This window comes from Neopelma chrysocephalum, unplaced genomic scaffold (genome assembly GCF_003984885.1).
Source record: "Neopelma chrysocephalum unplaced genomic scaffold, ASM398488v2 Primary Assembly neopelma1_67, whole genome shotgun sequence".
NCBI lineage: Eukaryota > Metazoa > Chordata > Aves > Passeriformes > Pipridae > Neopelma > Neopelma chrysocephalum.
Window position 1 is genome coordinate 1216352 of NW_020897726.1, and position 25183 is coordinate 1241534.

Below are 25183 nucleotides of genomic sequence, written 5' to 3' on the forward strand. Positions count from 1 at the left end.
TCAAGATTTCTCACACTTAACATGGCAGTGGGAAGACTTATTGCATTTATGGATACAACTTTGATAACTTCATGATCGGGGGAGTGATAGAATAAAATTATAAACCTGTAAACCCAGAAAGACTTAATATACTGTTCGCACAAAACTACTAATACTGCACTTATGGAAAGAAAACTGCATAAACTTGCACTGGCACATGTAGCCATCTGTTGGAGCAGGAGGCTGATATGGGAAAGGGATTGAAATATTTTTTTAATCTTTATTTTTAAATGCTGTTCATATGGTTACAGAGGAGGATAGACAACAGCTACAAATGGGTAACTAAGTAAAAGAGTATAGAAACCACCTGTCACAATTTCATGGGAGAATGTTTATGTTCAGACACTTTTTCCACCGCTCTGCTGGTTACCAAGGCATCCTTGGCTCTTGCTTGGCACTAGAAGCTGCCTCTCCCACACTGACAGCTCTGCTGATCCACTGTGCCCTCTTGTTTGGTTTACTGGACGAGTAAACCTCCTGCTTTTGAACACAGCAAGTCTGGAAACAGTTTAATGGAAGCAGCAGCCTGGTTGCAATTTCAGGAGAAGCTTGCATGGCATATTACATTACATGCCACTGTAGCAAATGTGAGCATCGCTCAAGTAAAAGGAAGAATTTATTTGCCAGGCTTTATTACTAACACAGCTATTGCCTTTTGGGGCATCAGTACAGAAATAGAGCAAAACGCCCCTTTAGATCAGCTCCGTTGAATTTCTGTCTCTTTTCATGAACATTACACGCTGTCAGGACTTCGGTGTGACCTTTTTCTGAGACCCTGTCCTTAGGTGACTCCTCCTGACGTCTGTTGTCACAGAACAGGGTTTTGCTTTGAGGACATATGTAGGCTTTTATAGACCTAAAATCTAATCCAGGTTCTCTTCAAAATCAGACCTTTTCTCCCTATGAGGAGAGGAGTATCAGCTTTAATGGACTGAAAACTGACTTTTCTGAAGTTAGGCTGTGGTATGAACAGAAAAAAAATTAAATTTTAGAAGTACTCAGCTCTGCCTTGCCATGTTGAAGGGACATAAAATCATGTACAATAATTTCTGACTTCAGGATTGTGCTTGATTCAGTAATTATGCTAATATTTAGGTATCAAGTTAGCAGAATAAATATGTGCTGTATTGCAGCTCTTGGGTTAGTGGTGGTGACAGGAAAGAGCTGTATAAACACTGCACATTATAACTTCTAGTATAAAACATTATTTTTTCATACAAGTGTTTGAACTTCATTTAGATTTGTATGATCTTGGGATTCCTACCTCAGGCCTGATCAGTTGGCCTTTCTGTGAGAGTGAGTTGTTTCTCATTTGACAATTCAGCACAGACATTTAATCTGCTCATTGAGTACAGTATTTCAGACAAACACAGAGAATTAGTGTCAGAGCTTCTAGTTCAAAAATTCTTCCATCTGGCACTTCAGTGACCTTTTTATATTTGCCTTCTTCCATATGACAAAGACAGTTGGTTTAACATCAGCTTTGACTTCAGAAAGAAAACGGCCATTTTGGAGAGTGTCTTTGAGATGGGCTGTGGGAGATGTCTGAGTAAGTTTGTGCTAGGTACAGCAAGGGCATACCATATCCCTGGATACCATTTTCAGTCTCCAGGCTCTGTTTTCAGTTGCATTTGCTAGTTCATAGCTAGCATTGCTAGCAATCTCTTCATCCAAATAAAGTTAAACAAATATTACGTGAGAATATGAATTATAGTTCTGGGGCACAGTTGAGCCTGTTACCCCTGGAGGTTACCAGAGAGAAACGACAGGCCATCAGGACAGGAAAAGCAATGTCTTATTGTACAACCTTTTCTTTCCTTGCATCTTCCTTCCATCCCTTCTGCCCCTCCTCTCCATTTTTTTCCCCCTATCTTACTCAAGTTCTCTTTCTACTTCTTTTGGCTGTGCCCATCAAATATTCAACCAAAGGGCTGGTGTAGGTGATTACAGGGAAGGGTGAGTGTGTTCAAGGACCTCTTTCAAATTTGGGCCTGATTGCACTGGTAGCTCTGGTATGAGCTGGCTGGTGATGTCGTGTAGCATTACATGCTCTACTTCCCCTTTCACAATTTTATTTGCTCCCTTATCTCACCTCTTTTTCTTCATAGATCTTTTCCTGCATTGTGGCTTTCTCACCAACTGAGCTCTCTCCTCAACCTGTTCATATTTCTGCTTGTGGGTGTAGCAGGCTGACCCTGTCCTGGGGATGATGGAGAGTGCTACCAGCTGGGCCAAGAGGAAGCAGGCAAGACATGTGTTTGTAACAAGAAAGAGTCTCCCTACTGCTTTGTTCTGCAAAAGAGAATGAATCTCCAGATAGTTGCATTTTTATTTCGAACAAAGCTGCTTATGGCACTCCAGACCATTTCCAAACTGTGTTTTATAAGTAGCAAATGTCAAATTCCAGGGATGCCAGAATCTGCAGATGACTTGTGTAGTTCTCATTTGCCATGGTACCAAAGGATGATAGAAAATAACATGCTCATAAATGGTAATAAAACCTCGTATCGAGATAGGATTTTTCCAGTGAAAATTAACGACAAACTTGCGCTCTCAGCAATTCAACTGTTGAATCAGTAGTCACTTGACTATATATGTTTTTTTTCTTCATACATCTCTCAGCTAAATGCAAGTCTTATTCTCTGTAATAATGAGATAGTTGCACTACCTTCCAGCGGGCTTTGGCTCTACAAATTATAATCTATATCTTCATAACATTTCACTTAAAAAAGCCCAAGTGCTTTACAAACTTAATTAGTTCTCCCGGTTTCTGCTTGTGATAGGGGCAGGATCATTATTGCGAACAGAAAGATGGAATTGTTGAAAGCTTAAGTGACTTCTTTGCCTCAAGTCACTCAATAATTTTTTCTTTTTTTTTTTCCCAGTGCATGCTAGGTCTTACATTTCTTTATATTTAGTCCTTTCATACTACATCTCCTGGAATGGTGCAAATGGAAGGAATTCTGATATTTTCTTCTGATTTTTCAGTAGAAATTTTTAATGTTCACTCTGATATTTACCCAACCAGTCACCCTTTCCCAAGATATACACAGTGGTACTGACCGATAGAGAACAGTAGATGGTTGGCAATTTTTTGATATTTTACGTAAGTCCATAGGTATTGGACAACTGAAGTAAACATTTGTGGTATGTTAAATGTGGGAATTAAACCCCAGGTATAATGCATCTTCCTGAAAGATGTGATGAGCTTCAGAATAGTATGTCTTTACAGTATACCAGCATTTTAAACTTCTTTCTTTCTGTGTGTGGTAGGATGTCTGGCCTTTTCTGCCAGAATTGATTGTTCTTTGTTACTGAGGATATCTTTATTCATATGAATGAATTCCACTGATATAGGACAGCCTATCTTTTACTAAGTACCCGAGCAGGTGATTAATTCAGGGGTCATTCATGACTGTTTTATAATTCATGAACCATAAGGACTATAAATATAAATATACTTACATCTTTTAACTGATCAGTCTCACTCTTTCAATGCTATATTACTTTCAATAGTAAATGAAATAGTCCAGCAACCTTTAATTCTAAGAATCCTATTTTTTTGGGACCTTTTGATTTTGCTGAGAGTGATGAAGTGAAACAATCTTGCATTGAAACTGTATCACAATAACTAAATCTGATGCACCATTTATTATTTTCAGATTAATCCCAAATGCAGATTAAGGAGTATTGCTTGAGATGAGATATAAGGTGATTCAAAGAGGCATCTTTATTTAGAAATGGTTCCATGAATGGTTATACTGATTTTTATTTATTTAATGAGGACTTATTATGGACTTTACACATGGAGCAAAAATGTACTTCTTGTGATTTCATTCTCTCAATTTCAGCAGTAGACTTTATGGGAAAAAATTTACTAAATGCAGACATTATGTGTTAAGATATGATAAATACCATGATGCTAGGGTGGGGGCTGTAAGAAACTGTAGCTCAGTGATCCATAGTGATGTAATGATGACTAAGTCTGTTTATCCTAGAGCAGCCTTGGGATCTTCTGAAATTAAATGTGAGACTGGGCAGGAGGAACAGGGAAGAAAGACTGTCCAAAGCTGTGTTGTTGTCTGTCATACATTATCTTTTGATTCTGATCAGCAACTAAGAAATCTGCAAGGTATAAACTATGTTGTGCTTTTTTGTGGTTATAAGATTAGGAATTTTGAAGTGCTCTTTCTTTAATGTTCTGGCTCTTTTACTTTAAATAAATAAAAAACACACTGAGAAACACTAAAATAACTTTTAATATCAAGTTGCACTAACTTCTGTGGTGCTGCATTTTATTTTGCTTTACATTTGAAGAATCTGGAGTAGCTCGAGTAGTTATTGGAATTGACATGAACATTCTGATTTTCTAGATAAATCTCCCTTTGACTGTTTCTTTCCAAAGTAGATGAGAACTCTTCAGCCAGCTGCAAAGTGGCTGTTTGTGCTGTAGATTTTAAGTGGCCAAATTACTTCTGTCTCATCGTGCCTCTTTTTGTCTTATGTTTTAATTGAGCCTGAATAAATAGTTGTGGTCAAATTTTAAAAGTGGGTTTATTTCAGTCATCAGAGTTTGGAAAATGTATATTGTTTGATAGCAGAATGTGGAACAACTTGGGGAAATACAGTTATGTATTGACATTAATGATCTGTATGTGAGAAATGTCATGTTCAGGATGCAGCATGTTCCTGGACAGGTGCTTGGACCACATCTGGACTGACAGGGATCTTTTCTCCAAGGCTGGGGCCAGGGACTCTGAACTACTAATACTGTTGCCTCACTGGGTAGGAACAGTCATTGTTTTTTTCCAGATCAAATCCTTTCCCACAAGACACCAAGTCCCTGGACAGTTTCCGAGTGCTGCTTTGGAAGTGCTTTTCCAAGGACTAACTTCAAACACAAAAAATGAGTTTCTGTAGGACCCTGCTATTCTCTGTGTAGAAAAGCAAGACTCCTTAAAGGGACGTTGGTGTTGGAGTGAAGTTTAGTTTTTTCAGGATTTTCATCCTGGAACCAAAGCAGAGACTTTGGGTGTGAATGTCCTACATGTGAAGTTCTCTGGCGTGAATACCATTCGTATCGTTGCAATTGTTTTATCTTACCTTGTTTTCCTGTCAGGAAATATATTAAATTTTTTTATATCATCTGCCCCTTGTCTCTGCCCCTCTCTCACTGTTTTTGCCAACATCGGTTTTTCATCATGCTTCTCTGAGGTACTGAGATTCCTGCCAGGTGGGAACTTAGGTGGCACAAAGCAGCTGTTTCCTGTCTTGTGTTTCATGTCTGGGGCCACCTAATGAACCCAAAGTAAGAGGTGATGAACTGTCAAGTGACTTCCTTGAGCCTTTTCTATCTGATAAAAGGTTTCAACAATCCATACGTGATACAGGTTTTTTTGCATATTCCCTCTTATACCTGTAATAATCTGTAGTTGTTAAGTGTATTAAGTTGGTTGGCGTATTTTTAAATACTATTTCCTATAAAGAAGAGTGAAAGCATAAATGAAGATCCCATACCTCTATTCCCTGTAATTATGAGATCTGCTGGCTAAAATACCTCATGTGAAAGTGATAACTGTAGTTTCACTGCACTACCTTTAAAAACCAAATAGATTTGAAAATAGTTTACACCTTAGACAATTATGCTTTGAATGTAGTTCGTGGTGGGAGAAGCACAAAATCATGGCAGTTCGTGAAGAGGAAAGAATCACTTCAAGTGTTGACATACCTTAATGTTTACTTGTATGATGACTTGTTTTGAAGAAATGACAATTAAAATTGCTTAATGATTCATGCTATTTTCTAGACAGAGGTTTTTTTAAATGCATAATGTATTCATACTGAAAAGTTTCTTTCTTCCTCTTGATTGCATTTTATAAAACATAATTGTCATCTCATGCACGATGAACCAAGATGTTACTTGTATTTTTCTCTACATACATTTGAGGTTAGAACTTGTAATAGTTAAGGTGCCATTGATGACATCTTCATGTAGCACCAGGTTTTGACTGTGATGGCATTTATAGCATCTCAGTGAGTGTCTGGGCTCCACTGTTTTAAGTACAGCATTACATAGATTTATAGATCAAGGGCAAGAAGGGGTAATGAATCATATAGATTGACTTCCTATATGTAATGGCTTGATTAGCTTCTTTAGGTTTGTTTTTTATTCTGGTGACTGCAGCTAAAGCAAATATTCAACAAAATCATCCAGTTTTCAGGCTGCACTGGCAAAAGATAGTTTTCAGTTCTTTCTAGATTGTCATCTTCACAAGGTGCACAAGGGTTGTTCTGTGTGTAAAAAAAGGGTTAGTAAAAGTGCAGTGCCCGCTCTGCAGAACCTTTGACTTATGTATATAAGACAAATGAAATGAGGTCCAAAGAAAAGTCCTGTCTTACAGGGAAAATGGACTTAGAGTCACACAGGAGCATCTAAAAGAGGCTGAAAATGCATCTGTGTTCCTTACAACAAATGCTATGCTTTTAAGTGGAAAATGATCCTTAACTCTCTTACGCAAAAAGCAAACTGGAAATAAGAAGGTGTTTTAGGCTTCTCTTATCTATCAGCAAGGAGCTACCAGGTGGTAGATGGTGGTTTACAGGTCTAACTAAGTATTCGTACATATCATTTGAGAGGCTGAAGTTTCTAAGAATCACTTTTGCTATGCAGTACAATGGAAAAATGATATTTGAAAGGCTGAATGAGTGTTAAAAAAAAATTAATCAAAGCCATACTGTTCCTAAAAGGGGTGTGGTCAAGCTGATGAAACCCATGATCATTTGTATGCACAGGAAGCTCTCCAAAATATGTTATACTTCAGTTCTTTTCAGCCCACTGTTGCTTTTTTGCATGATAAGTCACTACAGAATAAGTTGTACTGTTAGCTGGAGCACAGGAGCGCCCACTGCCCAGGGGCAAAAGGAATTCTATTGAGCTCTTGCTGATGGAGGGAAACCTGAAATTAATGTGTCCTTAAGCTGTGTATTTCTGAGGTTATAGCCAGTACTCAGTGCTGACCTTTTAGACCCGCTCCTTTCAGATTTCACTGAAGAAGAATTTCACCACAAAGTTGGACTTGGCATATCAATGGCAGAATGTAAAACAACTGCTTAAATACTGTTTCTCTTCAGTGTTTTGTAGGCAGGGTAGACAGTTTGGAAATGTGTACCCTTCAACAACAGCATAAACTTAGCTTTATGGACTTAAACAGTGCACTTTGGTCAACAGTCATTTGGAGAGAATGTTTTATTTCTGCTAGGGAACTATTAATATTGGTGAGAGAGAAGCGATGAATGAAACTCTGCAAACTCTGTAGTTGCAGAGCAGGCAGAGGAGGGTAGTGAGCAGACCCTGCTTTTGCATTTCCCTGCTGTCCTCAGTCTTTTCCAGGTGATGCTGGTGTCCAACCTGTACATCCACTGAGGTGTTTGACTTCTGAATGGAGAGTGGTTGGTGTACATCTTGGTTTTAGTAATTTGCTAGTAGGAAGTTGGCTATTATATGATGGTAGTGAGGATTTTTATCCTACTCCAGATTCAATCAGGTGACCTGAAGGTTAAAGTGTCTCCCTTCAATAACTAAATATTCCAAGTATTACTGCTTCCAGTAGACAATCAATAGAAACAAATATATTGCTTCTTTTTAATGCAGTGGTTACGTGGCCCACATTAGAGGTAGACATGGAGATTTTCCAGTGGAAAAAGAAACTAGAAGCAGCATTCATGTCATTATTATCTATAGTATATTTGTAGTTGTGTACTCAAAAAATCTTAACCGGCTACAGGTGGTCTTGTTAACTTAAAAGGAAGACAAGTACAGCTTTTGAACTTTTTTTCCATATCTTCTGTTTTCTAGATCATAGAATTTCATAGGCTGATTTATTTGCATCCATGTTGATTAAGTAACATGGAAGTACTGCTATATTAATAGTAATTTCAGTTTACATTATGTTAAAACATCTTTCTTGGTAGCAAGCGTTGCAAGAACATGGATCTGGAGAGGACAGTGGAAAGTATGTGGATGCATGTCTGTGCATCTAAGTTGTTTTAGGGGAAAGAAGCCAATTAGTTTTACAAGAAGGCTAATTAAAAATTTTTTGTGAAGAAGCTCTTTATATTTTCTCTCTGAAGTAATATGTTACTTCTCTCTGAAGTAATAGTACAAAATTACATAATTGTCTTAATTTTGACCTGAGAAGGAGTTGTCTTTCAAAATGAAGGGGGGCTGTTCCTTTTCTCAATTATAACTTACTGAAGTTTTAGTCTTGGAGTAATCACTTTAATGAGAAGAAATTTGAACCCTTGTAGAGCCTGGTCTGTAGTGATGTCCTTCATTAGAGTTGACCTGGTGCATGATCATTTGGGCAGATGGCACTGTGCAGGAAACATACTTTAAATTTTTAATGTAGAAAAGGAGTCTTTGATCTACTGTTACAGTTGATCTTCAAAATAAAAAAAAAACCAACCAAACCACAAGGTATAGTCACCCAGTAATTCTATAAAAAGTTGAAGTAAATTTAATTTCAGTGCACAAAATTCCTCTGGGCAAGATAGCAAAGAATAATTGATTGGAGAAGTTTGTATTGGAGACACTTTGAGCTATGAGGGAAGAGTCTTGATTTAATGATAATTTCTTTTTATTTTTTTCATGTTAAGTGTTTTATGACAGCAAGTTTTTAAAAATGCTGTAGATTATGGGTGCTTGAATGGAATATTATGCTTCTTTAATTGTATGTATGTGAACAGTTTTCAGCAAATTAACACTGTCTATCCTTAAATACATGCAAATATAATGGAAAAAGTACATTATGGATTACTTGGATTTGCTTATGATTTAAGGAACCTTTTGTGTCTTACTTCACACTTCATAACTGAAAGCTATGAAAGTCTGAAAGCTAAAACTATTTCTTTTCTTTCCAAGTCAAGTGTCTTATGGATGAAAACAGAAGCTGAGGTCTTAAATACAACTCCTCACTGTGTGATTTAAAAAAATGTATATATTGGAGTGTATTGAAATTAAAACCAGAAGTATATATGACTGGAGTTTCTAAACCTGCTTTTCTGCTCCTTTAGTTCTTTTGAACTAGCCATAGCATATTTTGATAGCTCAAGTAGCAAGTGGCAATCTTTAGAGCTTGGCAGAGTCATACTTCACAGTAACAAAGAATTGAACTTCTGTGCTTTAGTGTGCCATTAAGCTGCAGTCTCACGTTTCAGTGCCTGGGAATTGATTTACTGATTTGATTTTCTGAGACATATGGTGATAATAATAATAACACTGTATAAGCATTATTTAAAAATACAATAATATACTGATATTGAATCTTTGGCAAGCCAGTACCGAAGTGCGCACACAAACTACCACCATTTATTTCAGTTTAGTCTTATCCAATTTTAAACAAATGAAAATCAATACTGCTTGTGGATATCTGTGGCTAGATTGGCGAGAGAAGTGAAGTGGCATTGTTGCCATTGTACAAGAAAACACAAATGCTTGAATTTCATGTATGTTCCTCTTTTGCCTTTCTTTTTCTGGATCTTTTAGTGCATTGTACAAAGATAGGCTTTTTATAGTTATGACTGTGGTGTGTGTTCCCTATGTAAAATGCATGTGTTGTTTGCAATTTTAATGTAGAAATAGGAAATGAATGCTTATGGAGTTCAGTGCCTTTTTTGATGCTTATTGGTGCATGGAATGATATGGACTTTAAACCTGTTAGAGTTAACAAATGCTATTTTTGTCTTTCAGATATGTGTCACAAAGATGTCTACACGGAACTGCCAGGGAATGGATTCAGTGATCAAACCTCTGGATACAATTCCTGAGGATAAAAAAGTTCGGGTTCAGAGGACACAGAGTAGTTTTGATCCATTTGAGAAACCAACTAATCAAGTGAAGAGGGTTCATTCAGAGAACAACGCTTGCATTAACTTCAAAACTTCATCTGCAGGGAAGGAATCACCTAAAGTCAGGCGTCACTCCAGCCCCAGCTCTGTAAGTGCACAGTCCTGATATCTCTGTGTGTACCAAATGGTGGAATTAAGGGCACCAGATAAATATTTTCTTACTTAAAAAGGAACTGATTAGTTGGAAACAAAACAAAAAGGTCATGGTTGCTAGTAAAGATGTTTTCTATATATATTTGTAGTGTCATTAATATGATAGAATCAGAAAATAGATCTTGAAAAAGAATATATTATGAAATTCCTGTCAGATATTAATTAGAGTGTCTTATGGGATTTCTAAGCATTTTCCTCTCCTTATCCTGGTATTGCATTACAGCTGCGATAATGTTTATGCTGCATATTTTGCAGAGGATTGCTTATTTGTGAAGAGGAATTCTTTCCCATGAAGTTTAGGAAACCACGTGAACTGCATTTTTTATTTTTAGATTTTGGTTTTAGAGAAACAGATCAGATTTTGTTTACATTTTAAAATTCTCTTTTTAAAATCAAGTAGTAAAAATAACATTTATTTCCATATCAGAAACTCTTGAGAGAGAGAGAGGAGAGAAAAAAACAACCAAAAGGAGTTTGACAACACATCATAATTGTTTTATTCTCAAATATTTTGAAAGCATCTAGATAAATAAAATGTCATATCTTTCATGAATAATGCCCAGAACAGATTTCCCCCAAAAGACCTTCAAAATTATTGAAAAACTATTACTGTTATGCTTTGGCAAGAAAAATCCATAATAATGTGACCTTTGAGTTGAAGACTACAGATCTAAGCAGAATGGATGTAACACTTCAAATCTTATTTGGCATGAAATAATTTAAAAGGTTGATTGACTCTTCTTTTTCTTTTCTTTCTTTTCTTTGTTTTGCTCTATCTTCTGGACATCTTCTCTCCTCCCTACAGAAGTTTAACTGAATCCTGTCAAACTTCTAACAAGAAATGACAGAGGTTCATTTTCTGTAGATGAGCTGTGTTTAACCCATGTGAATTTAGCGGGTAAGATGTCATGCCTCCAGGGGACTGTCCTTTTTAGAAAAGGTTACATTTTAAAATGTAACCATCTGTAGCAAAAACAAATTTGCTTTTTCATCATCGCCTGGCATTTTATAGCTGCTGCCAAAGATATCTCTAGTGTATTTAATCTGAGCCCATGACAAGGAGTTCTTACCATAAAACTTTTAAAATCATTAAGGATGGATGAAGTGGTTTGCACCACGTTTACTTGTCTGTGATGCCTGATTATTGTTTGGCACCACAACTATTGATATAAATGATGTTTTTTGGAAAGTCTTAAGGTTTTTTTGTTATTAACTCACTCCTCAACTCTGCTGTTCCTCTTGGAATCTGTTGAAAATTTTTGTTAATGCTTTATGCACTTTGTTTTCTGTTAAAATTGAAGGATTTCAGTTGCTTTGCTTCCAGAATTTTGAAGCAGATGTTTTTGAAACTGTGTTTTTAGCATCTTATTCTTTTCCAGAGGGCTGATACTCTACTACATCCACACAGTCTCCTAAGATCCCGTTATTTTCTTACGTAAATGATATTAATGCTTCCTATACTGGTGTGCTCTTGGTTAGAGCCCTAGCTGTACATAAACTTTTGGTCATTTTTGTCTGCTGACTCACACAGACTTGCTGGATACAGGAGGTGCATAGGAAATTCTTGAAACACAATTCTCATTTCTTAGCTTCCTGTAATTCTCCCGGATTTTTAGAGCTCTGTTCGGTGAACTCAGTTCTTCCTTCTGCTTGGAGGCATTGTTAGTAATTTTTGACTCTTTCTTACAAGGAGTGATCCAAAGAGTACCTGTCAAGGAGTAACCTGTGGAATAATGGGAGTGTTCATGCCAATGAAGAGGGAAGAGCAGAATTTCACAGAAAAAGGTAGTGTTAGCCCTCTGCTGATCAGGTCACACCTGGTCTTGCCCAGCAGACCTGAGTTCAGCCATCCAAGGCAGAGATATGATCAAGCTGCTCACTTCCCGAGCCTGAATACTTTGCCTTGGGCAGTAGATGTTCTGATGCACATTTCATTGAGTGATACCTGTGTGATTAGTTGCAGAAATTTATCATTCTGTGGTTTTGAATTATATTTGAATTGACAAAAGGTTTGGGGTTTCCTTTTTTTTCTAGCCGTGATGTTGTCTAGCAGATGCCCTTGCTACTTCCTCTTCTGATCATTACTTCTTTTTATTCCATGTTAGAGGACTGCTACACATTCTCCCTTACTGAGTTCATACTTGATTCTCTGGAAATTTTCCTCTTGTGTAGGTTATACCAGTCTGAACGGGCATTTCAGTTTCCGTAAATGTTCTCGAGCATGCTATGCTCTCTGGGTCATGCTGGCTGCAGTTGTGGAATTGTGTTTCAGTTTTGGCTCTACTTTCTCTAAGCTTTATTTTAAGATACTCTGATAGATGTATGATACCTTTAATTTAGACTTTTCATGCTTGATTAGTAGATAAACTGAATTAGAGATAGGCTTCAGTTTACTCTCTTCCCTTTCATCATTTAAAGTCCTTTGTAGCCATCAGATAGGGAAGTGATGTCTTACAGAAGATGCATGGCTAAGGCTTGCAGTCTCCATATCACTGCTTCTGCTCAGGTAAAAGTCCTTTGTCTCAGAAATAACATTTTTCAAGATGTTACCTGAAAGACCTTGTTTATAATGCCCTGGGGTGTTACTTCTGCTTTGATTAATTTCAAAAGGTTTATCACCTCTCTGGCAGGTATCAGCTTCAGTGTTTGGTGAAGATCACCAAATACTCCGCAGGTGGCATGATACCCATTTTGTGTTTTACGTAGCTTTGAAAGGCTCTGCACCTTGTGATGAGAAAGATGAAACACACGCAGAGTTTTGGGAAAGCTGGAACTCTATGTTCCTGCCCACAGATTGTCTCTTGGAAAATAAAGCTCTTGCTTTTGAACATGAAGTAATTTTCTTCAGTTAATGTCACGACTCGTTGCAACCTGGTAGAAATCCTGTGTGGTTAATTAGTGCAGTGGCTCTTCTTTTTTTTTGTTTGTTCTTATAAGACAAACTTAATTTTTACACTTAAAACCTTTCCATCTTCTCCCCTTGGTCTGAACATAAGAAAGCATCTTTGAGAGTGATTTCCAAACTGCTTAAGCTGATTGAAATTGGATATTATTATGGAATGAATTTTCCAGAACAGACTTACTGCTTTATCACATCAGTGGATAACTTGGAGATAGTGAAGTAGGTGTTTGCCTACCTATGCATCACTTGTCAGCCAGTGTTAGAAGGGAATTTGGCTTGGCAAATGTTTTCTCTGATCCATCTCAACACAATATGTGTTGTGTATATACATATATATATTATACACATGTAGCTATAGTTGAGTGTACTTACCTGTCTGTCTCTCTCTCTGTCTATATCTTATCTTTCTAAAAATTTCTTGCTGAGTTTTTTTGCCTACAAAAGGAGGAAACTTACTTTTCTTTTCTCCTTAACTGAAGAAAAGGTAAAACTACGAAATAAACTGGACAAAATAAAAAAAGCACAACTGAGAAACAAATACACGCAACTCTTCCCAAAATTGCACTGGTTTTGACTGTAATTATATGAAAGTTTTATTTGAGATCCATACTTTGTCGGCACATGACCTTATTTATTTCTCTACAGTGCAAGGTGAAGTTTTATTGTATTCAGAGTACACATTTTATACACTAAAATAGTCCTTTTGCACAGTATATAAATAGAATATTGCAAGTTTTATAAGCTAGCCATCTGGTCAAGATTTAGTTGAGTAGTGATACACATCAGTTTGTTCTCTTTGAGTGGCTTAAGCTCCTTGGCAATGAATTCACATGTCATGCTGAGGTATATGTCCTACCTTTCAGTTAGTTTTTAAAAAATAAATGAAGCAAAACACCAACCTTCTGCTAACTCACATAAATGTAAAAAACCCATTCAAATAAAAATAATTGGATAAGCAATGCTTTACTGCATTGACTCTGCTCTTTTTGGGAGAGAAACCTCTTTTCTATTTCTGTAACTTGTATTAATTTTCAGTCCTGATGCATGGAACTTTCCTCCAGAAAGTACAACCAAAATGAATGAATCCTTTTATGATCCTACTGATCCTATTAGCATGTTGTAAATCAGCCGTGTAAGAAATCTAACTTTAAAACAGACAATAATGTCAGGATTTTATCCAAAAGTTAGGCATCATTTTTGTCTGCCTAAACACTTGCTGTGCCATTCTTGCCTGTCTTCCTCTTCAGGTATATGCAATCTTCTCCAGTTTTAGGAACCTGTTAATTAGTAGGGTAACTGCATCCCTCCTGGTTGATATATTTTATTGAGGTAAGATAATTTCAGAATTCAGCATAGAGAATGGATTTTTCTTTACTGGCACAAAGGAAGCGTTAATAATCGTTAACCTGAGGGATACTCTCTAGATGAGAAGGCAGATAAAATGTGGCAGTTGAGCCAGTTCCTGTGCTCTAATAGCCTGGAGAATAAGTGAACAGCTTTAAAAACTGAATCCAGCCCTTTCACAGAGAGCTCTATGGTGGCTTCTGTGCAGGTTGCTCTTAATTTATGTCTGTGTGTTAAAGAGTTAGGAAGATGCAAGCAACAGAACGGGACCAGATAGTGGGAGAGCTGAGATTAAGGCTTGGTTTGGATTCTTGAACATCTTTGTATTCCCTGAATATTGCCCTAGAAAACAGTCCAACTTTCAAGGTATGATCAAATTGAGCTGTTATTGGATACAACCTGAAATTAGTGTGAAAATTGCATATGGTTTTGTGAAAGAAGGTTTACCATTGTGTCAAAGAAGAAAAAATATAAAATTATTAAAAAATAATTATTATCTTTCATTCTTTTTTATTTCCTCTCAGTTAAACCTCTTGGCCAGCCTTTTATGTTCAAGTTTTTCCTACAATGAATTTGTTCCTTTTGAGGTGTAAAACGAAATACTCAGATACTCAGTTTTCATTTGCAATAATTCACAGAGGCAATGTGAACATGGTATTTTCCCCTAAATGATAGTTTTATATTGAAGCTTGATATCCCGCAGTTAAAAAAAAAAAAAGAGTCTATTGAAAACTTAGACTTGGGAGTGTGATGGTTAAGTGTGACATTCACAAGCTGTTTTGCAGTTATGAAAAATGCATGAGAACATAACCCACACAGCTTCAATAGGAAAGTCAGGTGATTTTCAGTGTAATTTTCCATTAAAGCTTTCTTTACTACATAGATTTTGAAAATTTCTGAGAAAGAGAGGTATTCACATGGCAATGTAGTGCGAGGATTCATACTGCAAGATCTTGGATTAAGCCTGCTATCCTTCCTACAGTCTGTATCAATGATATGTCTATTTGAAGTGACCTGGTCAGAAAAGACAGCTTCTTCTCATTTCTTTTTCTCTCTGTTATTTTTAATACTCTCATGTCAGTTTGAAATACTAGCTTCTTCTATTTCTGTACTCAACATTTTGGCATACTCTTTCTATCCTTGTTACTATGATCTTTATTTCCTTAACCAGAGGGGAAAAAATATCTAATCTTGGTTACTGTAAGCCATGCTGCTAAAAATGCTCACTCCCTGTGCTTAGTGGTGCTCTTAGACTAATCTTGCACTGAGAAAAATGTAGGCTTATAATAAGAAAGCTACCTAACGAAAACTATTTTCAAGGAAAGTGAAACATAAAGGCAAACAAGTAAAATTGCCAGTGGGTTTCCTGAAGGGAAAGATGTGCAGTATTCTGCGCTCCAGTTGACAATATCCTCTTGAGGATAACATAATCTACCACAATCTGTGCTGATTTTCACAATGACTTGGGACTATGCTCTTCAGAGGCATGAGGACCTTTACTCCCTTCTGTCTTGGTAATTCATCTAGCTTTCCCATTTGAGTTCTTTGGAAGATTTCTCCATAGCATGAAAGTTCACTTTGCAGTGAGTTTTCCAGTGGTATCAATTTCTTGCTGACTGGTTGTTTACTGCCTATTTAACTTTTTGCTTATTATATAGCTCAATCTTGGTCACATATGCACCTGTCTGGTTTTTTTTCTTAGCTTTGTAAGTTCTTTTTTTTGTAACAAATACAAAACTCTAATATGGAGCAACAGGTTTCTTTGTGCCTAGGTAGTCTCACTGATGAGTGAGATACAGAAGTCTATGAGGCCACAGGAAGGAGGTCTCCCCTAGGCTTATATCCAACAAATTGTGATAAGAATTTTAAAGAAATTATTTGAAGGCTTTAATTAACATAAGCAAAAAATTTTCAGATCCAGTAAAAAACCAATTTTCAGACATGACAAAGATTGTCCTTTTATCACAGTCATGCTATGTCATAACAAATTTCGATTGACAGATGTATGAACATGAGCCAGCAGTGTGGCCAGGTGTGGTCAGCAGGACCAGGACAATGATTGTCCTGTACTCAGCACTGGTGAGGCTGCACCTTGAATAGTGGGATCAGTTTTGGACCCCCCCACTCCAAGAGAGACATTGAGGTGCCGGAACATGACCAGAGAAGGGCAGCAGAGCTGGGGAAGGATCTAGAGAGTCGTATAAGGGGTGGCTGAGGGAGTTTGAGTTGTTTAGTCTGGAGAAAAGGAGGCTGAGGGGTGACCTTTACAACTACGTGAAAGGTGGTTGTAGCAAGGTGGGAGTTGGTCTCTTCTCGTAAGTAACGAGAGATAGGATGAGAGGAAATTACCTTGTTGTGTTAGGGGAGGTTTAGATTGGATATTAGGAAAAATTTCTTCATGGAAAGGGTTCTCAAGTGTTGGAACAGGCTGCCCAGGGAAGTGATTGAGTCACCATCCTGGAGGTGTTTAAAAGACATGTAGACACGGTGCTTGGGGATATGATTTGTAGTGGGCTTGGCAGTTTTAGGATTAAAGTTGGACTTGATGATTTTTAAGGTCTTTTTGAACCTAAATGATTCTATGATTCTCCCTTGGTGTTTCAGAGGGTTAAAAAGCAATAAAAAGGAGTAAGAGGAATGGAAAATTAACAGTGATAGAAGTATTATAAGGTTAGATCTTCAAAAAGTAGCTTTGAAAAGCTTTTTCCAAAATAAAATTTTCATTGAGAAACATTGTCTGGGTCAAATTGGAGGATTGCACCTATGTAGATACAGGGAAGCTCCTTGTGAGTCTGCTGCTTGTGCGATCTGTCAGTGTCTGATGCAAGCACTGACGTGCTCTGGATATGTCTCACTCACCATGTGTATTTCAGTCAACCACATCCCAGGCACAGTATGGGACTCTTAGGTTTCAACAAAGAGAAATCTCTGTGTGTATGCATTCCCATATATTTTACCAGAAGGAATAAAATACTTTTGAAGAAGAAATTGTACTTAAAACTGAATTTTCCGAATTTGATTTTAATATAAACATTTTCTAAAAAAACACCCCAACCTCACTTTAACAAGGTATATTTTTTAACAGAAATTATTGAAAAGGATAAATTAATGTGGAGAAATCTGAATAATGAAATTCATGTCCATGAAGCTGAAAAGTTAGACATATGAACGAGTGACTTTAATAATAAAGAAAACTAGGCTAAAATGGTTATAATTTTCAGCAGTCATGTGGAACTTCAAATTATTTTGGTTCCTTCCTTAACACTTTATTTAGATCCCTTTAAGCTCCAAACCTAAGTTTTGGAAAGTTTTGTATTTTTGCATTATCTCAGTCAGTCTTCACCTCCTCTGTAAAACAGAAATAAAAGGAAAGGTAAGAAGTGTCTGAACTTCTTACCATTATAAGCAATCTGTAATTATAAGTTTGAATTGATGTATGAGACTTCATTTAAAAAAAATTGAGAAAATGTTGGGGAAGTGGTAAAGCTGTTCCTTAACTTTCTGAAGTAATTGAATTTTCTCAGTGTTTTGGTGTTTCATTAAGAAGTATCATGCAAATTAGACTTCTTCTGCCTGAGAATTTATTTAAATTTTTTTATAAAATCCCCTGAAATGCTTTTCTACACCAGATACCTTCAAAAATTGTAACCCTTTTAAGATTACAAATGCAAGAAAAATAATGTCCATTTTCACAAAAGGAGATCTAATAGTGTAAGAACATGGGCAATCCAGTCTAGCGGTCCAGTTGGAGTAGAGCTGAACTTCACTGCAGAGGTGCTGTAACCTGGAAAGAAGAGGATATCAGCCAGGTGGTTTTACTGCACACAGACAGGCAGTGGCTTACGCTTTGAGTTCTGGATTGTTTCTGGTCTGCTCTTACCCAAAGTGAGCAGGCACTGGACAAGTGATGGAGGCTGCTTTGGAAGGGTGTCAGGTCAGCCTTGCTGCTCAGAGCTGAGCCCTTGGGGCACGGTGTGGGGTTGCCCCTGAGCACAAGACCTCTCTTGCAGGATCAGGAGTGAGCTCTTCTCCTGGTCCAGTCAACACCAGCATTTAGAGTTTTGCTGGTTTTGGTGAGGATGCAGCAACATCCGGGAGGAGAATGAGTGAAAAGGCATGACCTTAAATCTGTGCTTCTGGCAGCTGGAGTATGGAGAAAGGAGCTTGAGGTTGTAGGAATAATTATTGTTGATGATATGCTGTGTGGTAATGGATTAAAGGCATCCTGTTTCCTATCAAGATCTTAAGGCTTACAAGTTGTTGTGACCTTTATATTATGGTTTCCAGCAGTAGAGAATAAAAGTAAATCTCAGTGTGAAAATAAGAATGGATGTGAAACACATGTATAAACCCTGTCCTTTTTCTATCTTGCTATGAGGAAGCCAACAGTGAACTATTCACTGTTAACTAGGGCAGCGTTTCCACTCCAAACAAAGCTGCTCACTGTGTGTTCATTGCAGCCTGCAATTTGGGAAATACTTTGCTGTCCTTCTTCATTATATGCAAGACATTTAAACATCTAACTGCTCTTTTTCTGAAGTTTTTTTAATGTTGCATTAGTCCATTATTGGGCACTTAAATGAGAAGGCAACTTGAATAAATATTTTAGTCACCTCTACTAGTAACATCTGTAATAAAACTATAATTAAAAAAAATAATTTGATTTTAACTAGGCAAAATGCCTTTTTAAGCGCAGATTGGAAACCAAGAATATTACTACCTTATCTATAATGAAGTGTTCCAAATAACGTAGCAGGAAAAAGATCTCAGAGTTCCCATATGACAAATTTTCACAAGTCTATTAATACTTAGGAATTGGATAGCAAAATTATAGGTCATTCTTTGTAATGGAGAGAGGTGTAAAGGCTCAATTTTGCAAACATACATGGGTATGTCCTTATACCATTCAATAGAAAGCTGAAATGTTCATCTTAAAAAAAGTGTATATATGGCAAAGTGCCAGAATTTTTGCATAGAACAAATGAAGGATAGTTGAGTAAAGAGAATGTTTGCATTTTCTGGCTAGTGGTTAACTGGATGTGAGGTACCAACTCAGCTTACGTGGGATGCCCTTGTCTGTTTAAATAGAAGCAATTTTTAGACTCAGTTGATTTAAAACTTTCAACCATGGTTTAACAGGAATTTTACACACAGATGTGTCCTGTACTGTAATGTTTGTTTCCTTTAAAAAAACCCTGAAAAATGAATACTTTTTATAAATCAGGCCTAGGATCCTAAATGTGAGTGTACCATGTATGCAGCTGCACACGTGGCTTAGAGCCTCTCAGCTGAATTCAGCCCTAAACACGCTGGGTTTGCTTGTCTGCTTTTCTTTGTAGCATTTAACCAGAGTACCATCAAATCAGTCTCTCTATGGGATTTGAGTAGTGCTGACCCTCCAAAGTTTCTGCTGACCCTCCAAAGTTTCTGCTTTGTGATCTTTTGGTTTAGGTATAGAACATATGAGCACTGCAGTCTAAAATATATGTGGGTAATGCTGAGGGGAGTTGCAGGTCAGTTTTTTGCAGTGTCCGTCTGGTCTTGGGGGAAAAATAAAAAGCCCTTTCCTTCCAGACAACTGGAAAATGGGGAGATTTGGGAAAATGGGGTGCAGTTAACAAAAATCAAATATTTTCCAAGAATTTCAATGTAAAGTTCTCATGTCAGGTAAATTCCTATTGTGCAGCATTGAGTTGTTCTCTGTTAGGAGTTGTTCTCTGTTAGGACTGTGTAAAAGTGGGCAAGTATCAGTCTGTTTCAAAGGCCAGCTGAGCTATCTGCCCTTTGAGCAAGAATCATTGCTTAGCCTCCTTCAGTTTTAGGCCCCCTCACTTAGGCTGCAGATATTAAGGATACAGGACTTTATTTGACACTCCTGCATATACCTTAAAATATGGTGTGATTATATCCACAAGCTGAAGACTGTAATCAGAGTTAAAATACTATCATTAAATATGCTTACCTGTTGATGTAATGGGACATTGACTAGTTAGAGCAATATTTTTGAGTGGGCTTTAGACTAAAATAAAATAAAATAAAAATATAAAAATTAAACAGCTCTTTTAGCCTGATTTTTTCAAGACAGACTAAGGATGCTGCTTAGATCTCTAAACATAAATAAGATGCTTTAGTTGTTAGTGATCTTTTTCCCTCTATGAAGTTATATATGTGAAAAATAAAACAGAAATGTCTCTTTGATTAAGAACAAAATCCTTTTGATAGTTCCAGTGATATAAGTGTATGGTTAATATCAGCAACCATCATCTGGGGTGTTGAATGATCTTTTCTTTGGGTAATCTATTATAATGTTTCATTAGCTCTCCTATTAATTTTTTTGTTGTTGTTGGCTGCTGAAAACATGCAAGTCTATGAGTTTTAATAATGATGTTTGATCTCTAAAGGCTGAATCAAAGCAGTTAATGTTACGTGTTCAATACATGCTGAAAGGTCATCTCCTTTGTTTTGTTTAGCCTACGAGCCCTAAGTTTGGAAAAGCAGACTCATATGAAAAACTGGAAAAACTAGGAGAAGGATCCTATGCTACAGTATACAAAGGAAAAAGCAAGTAAGTGGTGGTTTTTTTCTTAATTTAATTTTGTGTATAAATGAAGATAAGCAGAAAGTATCAACTGATGTTGCTGGACACGTACATAGATCCCTATGAATCAAAGTGCTACTCACTGCCATGTGCTCGAGTGAAAGTGGCTGAGACCATTTTGCACAGGTAACATACTACCTTCACATCAGAGCAAGATGAGATCCCTGTTAATCTGATGTTTTGTTTGTACATTAATGTTGTACTACTTTTTCAATCTCCATACCAAATAAATTTTTAGGGGTAAAAGCAGAATATGCTATCAAGTAAATTTTTCTGATACTCTGAGAGCAATACTGAATATATGTGATAAGTTGTTTGCCTTTTATTTATCATTATTAAAAAACTTGAACAAAATAATGTGAAGGGAATTAGTTGAATTTTGGACTCCTCTAAGTTTAGTTTGTTTACAACAGTTTGTTTACAATCGTTGCAACCATTCCACCTCAAAATAATCTACTGTATACATGTAAAATATTTTTTCATCCACTTTAATGTTTGTTATTTGTTGCAGGTTTTTTATCCCGAAATGCTCTAAGTGCTTCTATATTGCATAAAATAACTCAGTAAACACACTTAAAATATACTATCTGGTGATAGTTATCCCATATGCCTTGGCTTTCAATAAGATTGAACTCAGGCAACAGGCTCTCTAGATGTCCCGCCAGTCAGCGGAACAGAGTGAAAGTTAAAAACAAAGCAAAGTTCTTCCCTGAAGCTATTTCATTCAGTAGTGATTTGTGAACATGTTATGAAATATAGATTTGTTAGAAATACTGTTCTAGTAGAGCTGCCTGCAGATCTGTAAGAAATACTTCAATGATTTTAATGGTAGTTGAATAATAAATTGAAATTACTGGGCGCATTGCGTTCTCCATTATAAGCAGCTAGCTCTGGATAAGTAGTGAGAGTTATAACAATTATATACATCTTTATCCTGCTGCTTCGTAACATCTTCTGCAAGGTCTTTAAAATGTGTTTTGAAAAAAGTATGTGTAACTAGAATGTGGATAAGAATTCATATGCAGAGAGTATTTCTAATGTTATAGTTCTATTCCTTCACCTGTTTGAATTTGACGTACTTTTTTCCTACTGAGAATTGAATAATTTCCATATTACCCAGCACTATCCAGATTCAGCACCTCCAGTCCAGACTTCTGTCTCTTGAACTAGAGAAACAGTTGAATTATTTCGCAGCAGGAAGAGGTTGTACTTTAAGAACTTAGGAAACACTATAAGTGCTATCTGCTATTTCAAAAGGAATTGTTTTTTGAGGTAGTGTAGCCTTGTCACCTTTTCTGTCCCCATGAGAAACTGAGGAATCTCTGACCTAGGTGATATCCCTAAAGAAGAAAGAGCATTACTGCTCTGATGTACTTTCAGGGAATGGACACTGGTGGAGCAAATGGATGGGCCAACACTGGCTGAGGCCCACCTCTGGAGGTATTTAAAAGGTGTAGATATAGCACTTCAGGACATGTTTTAATGGTGGGCTTGGCAGTGTTGTGTTAATGGTTGGACTCAATGATCTTAGTGGTCTTTTCCAGCCTAAACAATTCAATGATCCTATGGTTAAGAACCAAACCTGACTGCTGCTTTTGAGGCAGATTGACTCTGTAAATAGCTTAATCTAAAAATGATATAGGAATAGATACAGAGTTTTTTTTCTAGCCCCTGATGTGGGTACCTAGGGTGAGACTGTGATATGCATCACTGTGTTGCCCCGCCTACAGACTCAGTGGGAAGAAAAATGAGCAAAACAAGAGGCTTGTTTATGTTGGTATATGCCCAGTTTGACTGCTGAAGGATTAAGCTCTCATAGCACACTGTAGAATGCAGACATGTGTTTGCATATGATGGAAGAGCTGGAGCTGATAATGCTTGCACACAAGTGGATTTTGGTCAAAATGTTTGAGAATCCCTAATATTCAACTCTTAATGCTTGGGTTTCTCATTTGGCAAAATGTTTGTGAGATGTGTCCTTAACTGCAGCTGAAGATGGAAAGTTTAAGATCAGATTGAGCTGTTTAGAATGATGCTTTGTACTCAGAATTATTGTGCTTAATTTTTGTCAACAGCTGCATGTAGCAAGTAGTGGAGTTTGGTTTTTTAATGCATTTCCTGAGATACATTTCAGCTTTTAAAATTATTTCCTCTGCTGACCATAAAGATGAAATAAAACATTCTTCATCTTAGCATACTGTTTTGAAAGTCTAAAAGATACATACCTGCTTCCAAAGACACAAAATCAGCCATTTCTTTCCTAAAATTTAAAGTAATGCATGCAGTAACTTGCTTTCAGGACAATCCTGGCTTTTTACAGCTTGGAGCAGGATCAGTAGTACCCTGATACCCTTTGACAGGAAGCCCTTGTCTTCCTATCAAATCCATTGCTTTTCTTTCTATTTGAGCATTTGTAGTAGTATCCCAGGAAAGTGAAATGAATTTGGCTAATTCCTTTTAACGGATTGGTGGATTTCTCTTTTTGTAGTCAGATAAAAATGAATCCCTAGGGTGAAGAAGCAACAGAGTGAACTGTGTTACTGAGGAAAGTGAAACAGCATTCTCAGAGGCTGGGCTTTTTTATTTATAGGAGGAACAGCCAAGCAGTCATTTTTTTCTGGCTGACAGTTGCATCGATATGCAAATCTATTTGATTTCACGTGTTGCACATCAGACATATGTAATGAAACTCATCTTGGCATGTTTATTTTCTACTTTCATTCAGGTTAGATTCTCATATATTACTTTGTTGTATAAAATCCCAAGTGGCTGCTTACTGCATGAAATTCAGATTACTTTGAAGTAATTTTTTTTTAATGTAAAATTTTGGAGAAGTGGGCCAAGTAATTTACTAATAACAGAGTAAAAAGTGATGCAAGTTCCATTGACTCTGTATTTGACTAACACTTGGGACATTTGCCATTCAACAGGTGCAAAGCAATAGGTGTCTTTTGAATTCATGTATCATTTCATTGTGTGCTTGAGCTAAGGAAGTGCTGTTTCTGTCTGTGTATTGACATGTGTCTTCCTGCTGCCATTGACCTTCTTCCCTCCTGAGCTTAATTATATATTTACCTGAACATACAGTGATGGGATCTGGCTTGTTCTGTGGCACATAAATGTTGATGTGAGTTGTGAGTTTGGAGACAAAGCTGGTGACAGCATAAGGGAGTTGCTGCCAACCAGACTCCCTGGTTGCAGTGTGAAGGCCTTGCATTCCCGCCCTGGGAACTCTGCATATTGCACTTAAGGGAAAAACCTGTGCTTTTGGCAGTGTTACGAGTTGGCACACTTTCTGTCCTCTTCTCCCACTGTGTTCAGTTGCCCTTCAAGGCAAAGAATTAAAAAAGATTACCTCGGCTAAGGCGATGTGATCTCTGACTGCTGCTTGCAAGCATTTGTTCTGTGTTTTGAGAGGCAAGCCAGTGGCATCTCCACTGTGGTCTTGATCTATTTCTTGCAAGTTCATGTGATTTTTTTTTTTACTATGGCTTTACTGTTTTTGGGCACCTTTACTAAGTTGCATGTGCTCATAGTATTGCAGAAATGTGTAGAATTTCTAACAGCTCAACCAACACATTTTTGCCTAGCTTCCATACCATGAAATTACATAATTTCAATTTATCCCTAGTAAAATACTTGTTCTAATGAATTGAGGTCTTTATCCTTTTTAACTATTAATATGAGAAATCAGGGGAGCACAGAGCAGAGCACATTAAGCTGATGCTGTCAGCAAGAGCTCAAAGGCTGCAGAGACAGGGCAGTCCTTCAGTCAAGGTACCTCTCTCATTTAAGTTTGAAATCTAAATTGTTTGTGTTCAAGGTGATTCCAAGATGTCCTTAAATACAAAAAGTATTTTTTGAGGTAGCCAGGGAATTTGACATTTATCTCCATCAAAGACAGTACCTTTTACTATTGGCTTGAAAATCAATAGGGAGTTCATGGTACAAAGTGGAGAGAAATTGTGCTCAGGCAGGCATCATGCTCTGCGCTGGCTGTGGTTTCCATGCTGCTTGGGGCAGCAGGAAGTATTTGAATAATCAGGGAGAACTACCTATGTTTCTTGTTGGCATGATATATTGTAGTGTGTGTTATAAATATATATCTGACCATCATATTTCATATCTATGTGTGTGGATGGATGCTCACAAGAAAAAAAAGATGTGTGTAATTTACTTTTTATATTTATGATGCTGAATCCTTCACTGAGGTTGACTGACAGTATAATTGCTGTTCTGAC

General features: G+C 37.0%; 1 protein-coding gene across 3 annotated transcripts in view; it reads left to right on the plus strand.

Annotated features, from left to right (window-relative positions):
• CDK14 (cyclin dependent kinase 14) overlaps positions 1–25183 on the plus strand; it is a 313384-nt gene that overhangs the window by 74491 nt on the left and 213710 nt on the right. For all 3 annotated transcript variants that reach the window (XM_027684701.1, XM_027684704.1, XM_027684703.1), the window contains 2 exons: positions 9788–10033; positions 20815–20909. In XM_027684701.1, coding sequence (XP_027540502.1) covers positions 9788–10033; positions 20815–20909 — 341 coding nt within the window. The remainder of the gene's footprint in view (positions 1–9787; positions 10034–20814; positions 20910–25183) is intronic.